This window comes from Protopterus annectens, chromosome 5.part0, assembly GCF_019279795.1.
Source record: "Protopterus annectens isolate FY-2018-M chromosome 5.part0, PAN1.0, whole genome shotgun sequence".
NCBI classification, from domain to species: Eukaryota; Metazoa; Chordata; order Ceratodontiformes; family Protopteridae; genus Protopterus; species Protopterus annectens.
Window position 1 is genome coordinate 1,465,387,176 of NC_056735.1, and position 7,563 is coordinate 1,465,394,738.

The window sequence follows — 7,563 nt, forward strand, 5'->3', positions numbered from 1 at the left end:
GCCAAGGCAGCACTGGTACCCACTATTGAGGAGCATGTCACAGACGAAACCGTGGCCTCTACCCCTTTGGCCACTTCTTCTGACGCAGAACAATTTCAAGATCATGCATCCCAACTTGAAAACATTGCAGCTAACTGCCTGGAAAATCCCATAAACCCCCCTCAGAATAACTTATCACAGAGAGTAAAGGACATTATTATGGAAGCTCGCCGGCCTTCCACAAGGAAGACATACTCAGCAAAATGGAAAAGATTTCTCATTTGGAACACAACAAAAGGCTTAGATGTGACAGTGGCGAGCATGGCACATATTCTGGAATACTTAGCAGAATTGTACCACAATGGCCTGTCCTATTCTTCCATTAAGATTAATGCCTCAGCAATTTCAGCAGAATACAATGTTGATCCACCTATCTTCTTGCATCCTCTCCTCAGGCAATTTCTGAGAGGAATCAAAAACATCAATCCTCCAAGGAAACCTCCTTTACCTACTTGGGATCTCAACTTTGTGCTGGAGAAACTAACACTTCCTCCCTTTGAACCAGCAGCATCGGCGGATCTACAGTTTCTGTCTTGGAAAACTGCATTCCTTCTGGCCATAACTTCAGCAAGAAGAGTATCTGAGTTACAAGCTTTAATGGCAGTACAGCCATTTCTTATCTTCCATCAGGACAGAGTTTCATTGAGAACCAATCCTACTTTTATGCCAAAGGTGGTATCTAGGGTATCCTTGAACCAAGCTATTCACTTGCCTACATTCTTCCCAAATCCACAAAATAAAGGGGAAAAACTTCTACACACCCTGGATATACACAGACAACTACGCTACTACTTGGACAGAACTAAAAGTTACAGAAAGACTGACCAACTCCTTGTAGCATATGCTGCCGGGGTGCAAGGAAAAGCAATTTCCAAACAGACAATTTCAAAGTGGATAGGAAATTGCATTCAATTTTGTTACTCCTTTCATGAAAAGACGGTTCCTGCAAACATTAGGCCTCATTCCACGAGGGCCACAGCCACCACTACAGCCTTCCTAAGAGGGGTGGCTACCAAAGACATTTTAGAAGCTGCTACATGGAGCTCCGTGCATACATTTGCCAAGCATTACAATTTACCTTTATACTCCAGATCCAGAGCAGGTTTTGCTACAGCAGTCCTGCAGGGTATCTTAACTACACCATCCTTTTCTTAGTACCTCCTCCCCCAGATTGGCTATGGTATTCTACCCATATGTTATGACTGCAGATGCATCCTTGAAGGACATAGTACAGTTTTGTACCTACCATAAATGTAGATGTCCGATAGGTATGCATCTGCAGTCAGGTTTACCCTCCCTCCTTCCCCTCTGTGGTATTCCTAGGGTGCTTACCCCTCCATTAGCTAGCTGGGGGATCTGTTATGGTGTATTTGTTTGTATATATATGTATATATTTTGGAAAATGTTTGGAATTTATTGCATTCCTCCAAATTTGGCCTTCCTAGAGGGCACCTGGCATCTGGGGCAAGAAACACTGAGGAAAATGGCGTCGGCTGATGCTTTTATACCCCAGACGCTCTGACGTCGGGGAAAGTGCGACATCAGCCGAGGCCAGACCCAGACTTTGGAATCCGGCCGACCAAAGGGCTGCCTGAGGCAGGACAACCCATATGTTATGACTGCAGATGCATACCTATCGGACATCTACATTTATGGTAGGTACAAAACTGTACTTTAGTCATTATGTGATGGAATTATTATATTTTTGTTTGATGAATATTTTTTTTGAGTTTAATAAGATTGTTTACCATCAAGTACAAGGTACAGCCATGGGTTCATCTTTTGCACCCATGCATGCTAACCTGTTCATAGGCATTTTTGAAGTTGAGTTTTTGTATAGACTACATTGTTTTAATAGTTATGTTATTTTATACTGTAGATGTATAGATTATTTGATTTTTTTTATGTAAGGAGGTGCTGAAATAGCTCCCCAGTTTATAAATGATTTAGATGCATATCATTTTCAGATAAAATTTGATGGCTTACAGACAGGAAAACAGTTAATTATCTAGATGTTACTTTGACTATTAGGAATAATAATATAGTAATTAATATACATAGAAAGGGAAGTGGAGATTATAATATTTTGGATAGTAGTAGTTGCCATCCACCACATACTTTGAAGGCACTACCTTATAATGAATTATTGAGAGTTAGCAGGCTATTTAATGATGAAATTGGCCTAGAAAAGGAAATAATAAAACATGTATTAACTTCAAGCAAAGGGGGTATGATGAGAAGGTTATTTTAGATGCCCTTCATAAAATAATAGATACCAGCTTATTTCATAACAGAACTTTAGTAAATAAGATAATTAATAACAGAGAAGTTAATATTGTGCAGGAGTGTACAAAAGTTTATTTTGTTACTGTATATAAGTGAGAAAATGATTGATGTCATTAGATATTATTGGCCCTATTTAATTAATATGGAAGGATAAAAAAATCTTTGTAGAACTGTAAATATCTCTTTTAAGAGAAGTAGAAATATTAAAGACATGGTGGCACACAATGGATTTGTTTCACCTGGTGAAAAATTAAACTTACAAGTTGGTGAATGTGGCACCTTCCCTTGTGGAAGGTGTTCAGTTTGCCCCAATATTACCAAATGTTTTGAAAAAATAAATGGTGTAAAATTCTGTTCCACTTCTGCTTTTTCATGTATAACTAAATCAGTGGTATATGCTCTGTCTTGCCCCTGTAATTTGTTTTATATAGGGGAGACTAAAAGAATATTCAAGCTACGGTTGCAAGAACACATTAGAGACATAAAAAATAATAATGCTATGAGCCCTATAGCTTTAGTCATAGTAGTGACTTTTCACTGTTAAAAGCTTGTATTTTGGAACATATTTCAGAAACAGATGAAGTGTTAATGAAAAAGAAGTTATTGTACAAAGAAACTTTATATATTTTAAAATTTAATACACTATCTCCAGCAGGTCTAAATAGTGAATGTAACTGGAGAGTGTTTCTTTAAAATGTATATATGATTATTTTAATTGATGGTTGATTAGTTAGATGATTGTTTAATTAATTGTATTTAAGTGAATATGTGTGTGTGTGTGTGTGTGTGTGTGTGTGTGTGTGTGTGTGTGTGTGTGTGTGTGTGTGTGTGTGTGTATATATATATATATATATATATATATATATATATATTTTGTAACTCCGGGAAGGCTGTGCTGAGGCGCCAGAGTGTTATTCAGTGTGAATAAACTATTTAATACAAGATTGGTGGCATTTTTTTCGCTGGTTTTTAGTCTGCTGTTTTTATGTTTTTTAAATCCAAAAAAAAAATCCTGTCTACACCTCCAGTCTGAGCCATGGGAGAGAAGTTTCATTTTATGTAGTTAAAAATAGCTGTACCAGCCCTGTAAATAATTGTTTGTTTAAAAAAGACTAATATGCAAAGTGGAATTAGTTCCTTAAGTAGTAGTTGTCTTGGGGAATACTGTGTTTGAGGTGGGTGTTGAGTAATTGTGCTCCATAGGTTTAACTGCATTGTGACCACAGCTATCACTGGCCAGAAAAGATCCTGGCAAGACAGTCCTCGTGAGTCCAAATGGGAAGTGCTCATGAACAAACTTCCCATCTTAAGAGGATAGAGAAGGGTGGATATACATAAATGGTCAGTCTAGGCTGTTAATGGGCACCTTTTTTCTGAACAGATTTTTACCCTTATCACATAGTTGTTTGTAGGAGTTGTAGATTCAAAATCTCTTACATCATATACTTCTGGTATACCAATAGTAAAACACATAAAAGCAAATAATCCAACAAAAATGTCACAGGATACCTTCTCCTTGAAAAGAATCAGACACCAGGCTGGGTAAGGTTATAAGCGCTTCCGTTCCCTTTATTCACACTCAATACAAACAGAACTTCATCAGATACAAAACCTTACACACTTCCCCCCTTTTTTATATACAATTCAATTGATTAATCACAATCAATTAACTTAAATTAATTAATTAGTTGTGTGCTCTCAAGTTAAAAGCGCACTAATATGTTCTTTAAAAATATATAGCTGTGTATAATACATGAATAATTCTCCTATAAAAACACATATAATAAACATTTCATATGTTAAGAAAATATAGTTATAAATAACAATGCATATATTAGATACTAACTTAATTGCTTCTATGTTCAACCACTTAAACCATTTTTATGTTATCTCATCTGCCTTTAAATGAAGCAAGCTCCTTAGAGAAATCCTGTCATTGATACCAGGAAAAACTGTGGCAATCAACAAAACCTGCCAGTGTGTTTCCCTGATTAATCAATTGAATTGTATATAAAAAAAAAGGGGGGGGGTGTAAGGTTTTGTATCTGATGAAGTTCCGTTTGTATTGAGTGTGAATAAAGTGAACGAAAGCACTTATAACCTTACCCTGTCTGGTGTCTGGTTCTTTTCAAGGAGAAGGTATCCTGTGACATTTTTGTTGGATTATATACTTCTGGTATGAAACAGAGCCGTTGAAAGTCTTCTGTAGCAAATTGTCTTTGTACTGAAATGCGTAACAGCCTTTTGTGAAATGAACTGACTTGCCCACAGTTGTGCCATCATCAAGTTGGTGATGCGATTTTCCATTGATGAGCTGTGGCAATGTGCTGTGTTGTAACAGAAGACACCGGTTACAATTTTTTTTTATTTTTTTATTTAAATTGTTAACCTTGAAGGAGTATCAGAAAACAATGAAAGAGCTCTGTCTTAAAGAAGAATGCATGGTTTTATGATGTTTCTGTGCTTGTTTTTGCTTTCTTATAGACAGATATGTTTACTCTTTTGAGCTGCCTCTCTGTTGCACTGTTCCTTCTTTAATCGAACAGAACTTAGCTGAAGGTTCTGGAGTGTCATTCAAACTGTGGAGCTTGTTTATATAAGTGAGAAGATTTTGCTTCCACTTTGGAGTGCATACAGCAAAGCCACCTTTCAGAAAAAAAAACTGTTTGTAGTGTTTACTATATATTGTTCTGAGGAGATTAATTCCATGTTTATTTTTTTGTTTCAGTGAAAATGTGATCAGACTGTTAAAAACTTGTTTCCACAGCTTTTGGCTTAATTTTCCTCATAATCTGACATTCAGTGAATCAAACATTGATATTTTGTTGCATACTTAATGAAACAGCTTCACATGCTGGACGAACTCATGGCATTTTCTAATTTATCTTGCAGAATGCCAATGGAGATGTTATCTGACTACTAAAGAACTGACAGAAGGTGTCACTGTAGGAGATTCCAGCTGAACCTGATACAAGACAGGCACAGAAGTTGGTGGAAGTTGTAACCAAGGTGAAGAAACTGAACTGTACCTCAAAGAAAAGCACAATAATGTATGAACTCTGAATCCCTCAAAACGTCTATGCTGCAAGAGTAGACTTTCTTCTTTTAAAAGCTATTTTTATGAACAAAAATGTGTCCTATTTTTGCCTGCAATGTTGAATTGATTATTATGCTCTGCTGGAGTATTATAGACAGTATTAGAACAAAAAGAAATTATTGAAGTATATATATATATATATACTGTAAATGTTCTGAGCCAGTTACCTTATATAACTTGGATTGTGTCAAGACAAGAGTATGATTTATCGGTGAAAACATAGATGGATGTTAATGAGAATATGAGAGGTATATAATATCTTTCTTTCTGCCTTGTTAATTTCAGCTGGAACTTGTCTGTGTGGTTTTCTCAGCGAAATTCTGTCTTCCTGTGGATGATTCTTACAGAACTAGTTTCTGACATGAAGGTTTAATCCCATTCTAGGCTGTTCTTCAAACGTCTGTGACAGCCAGCCATTGTTTACCATTTGCCTTTTTTGCACAATTAGTTTGTGAAAATGTTGACTTTGCCTATATGTTATCTCCCAATAATTATTATTTTTGCTGTATCATTAGCCACTAAAGCAAGAATGTGTAAGGATCGATGCAGCTTATAATCATCTATACTTTGTGTTCCTGGCTAGCTGTAGCTCACCTGTGTTGAGCATCTGCTGGTGATTACTTGTTTTGTGGTCTTGCCTCTCAGCTTAAATTAGCAGACTCTAGAGAAACACTTGAATAATACCGATATATTAGCCTTATGTTACTGCAAGCATTTATTGCACGAAAAATCTTTCTGTGGGACCAGATGTTTGACCCCAAATAAATATATTTCTGCTCTTAATGTATGTTATACATTTTGTTAGCAGATTCTTTGACCAAGGTAACTGCTAACTTTATTTTACACTTCAATCTGTGGCCAACTTAGTAGGTGATGGTTGTTATATGCTGAAAAAAATGGTACTCGTAATGGACACAAACGTTTTGTGGGAGCTTTCCTTTCAGATCAGGAGGATTTTTGTGGCTGACCCATATCTGACATTTTTGTGAACTTGAAACTTGTGTTTATGTGGTAATTTATTTTACAATACCATTCTGTAGCTGGTCTATCAGGACTCAGCCAGTAGCACAACTATATTTATTCTTTGAAGTTTTAAGAAATGTACCAGTGAAAAACTTTGTTTTCTACCTGAAGACCAGACGTGATTTATGGAAATAATGTGAACTGTTTAGGCGTGAGGGTTATGAATAGGTTATTAAAGCCACTAGGTTTTAAACAACTCAAACCTGCACATTATGCATTTATGAATTTGTACTGCGAAAAGTCCGTAAGTAGCTTGATGATGCCTTTTCTTCTTTTCCTTTTTTAAATGGATATTTTCTACAGTTTTACGTGTTCGCGTATGGCAGTAAACCATTTTGTTCATGTACTTTGCTTACATTGCTATTTTAAGGAATTGTAATGCAAAGCTTAATTTCCAACTACAGTTTGCCCCCCCCCCCCCAACCACCACCAGTTGTTATCATGTCTAGAATATCATCAGCCCTGTAATTAACCTTGGCAACTCTGATTTATTTCTGCCTTTTGCCACATTTGTGCACATGGAGGCATACAGACAGTATAGTATACAGGTATTTCTCTAGTATATACATGCTGGCACTACTGTAAAGCATCTATGGCAGTAAGACTGCACATGTGATATAGTTCATCACTAAGAAAAGAAAGCTGTCTTATGGCTCCTTTATCATGTTTAATTTGTTCCCTTTTCAGCTTTACATTATCTGATGACCTTTATCCTCAGCATTGGTTTTGTTTTATGAAAATATTTCTACTGTCCTGTTTTAAATTTAGCATTATTTTGTATTTTTGTGAAATTATTCTAAAAAAACGTTGATGTGAATTTTATTAAGCCAAGCACAGTGGTGCAGCAGATAGTATGTTACCTCACAGCAAGAGGTTATCCTGTTCGAATCTCTGCTGAAGTGTCTTCTGTGCAGAGTCTGCATGTCCTCACTGTATTCACATGGGTTTCCTCTGGGTGCTCCTGTTTCTTCCCACATTCCAAAGACATGCAGCAAGTGGCTTGGACATTCTAAATTAGCCATAGGTGTGAGTGCACACACAAGTGTGTGGCACAGAAAAACAGCCATAACAGGGCTAGGTGAACCTTGACTCCAGATTATCACTGTTAAAGTGACACC

General features: G+C 36.6%; 1 protein-coding gene across 1 annotated transcript in view; it reads left to right on the top strand.

Moving 5' to 3' along the window:
- The window catches only part of RELT (RELT TNF receptor), a 184,813-nt gene extending 177,462 nt beyond the window's left edge, over positions 1-7,351 (top strand). The window contains exon 11 of the mRNA XM_044071301.1: positions 5,218-7,351. Coding sequence (XP_043927236.1) covers positions 5,218-5,241 — 24 coding nt within the window. The 3' untranslated portion in view covers positions 5,242-7,351. The remainder of the gene's footprint in view (positions 1-5,217) is intronic.
- The last annotated feature ends 212 nt before the right edge of the window (positions 7,352-7,563 follow it).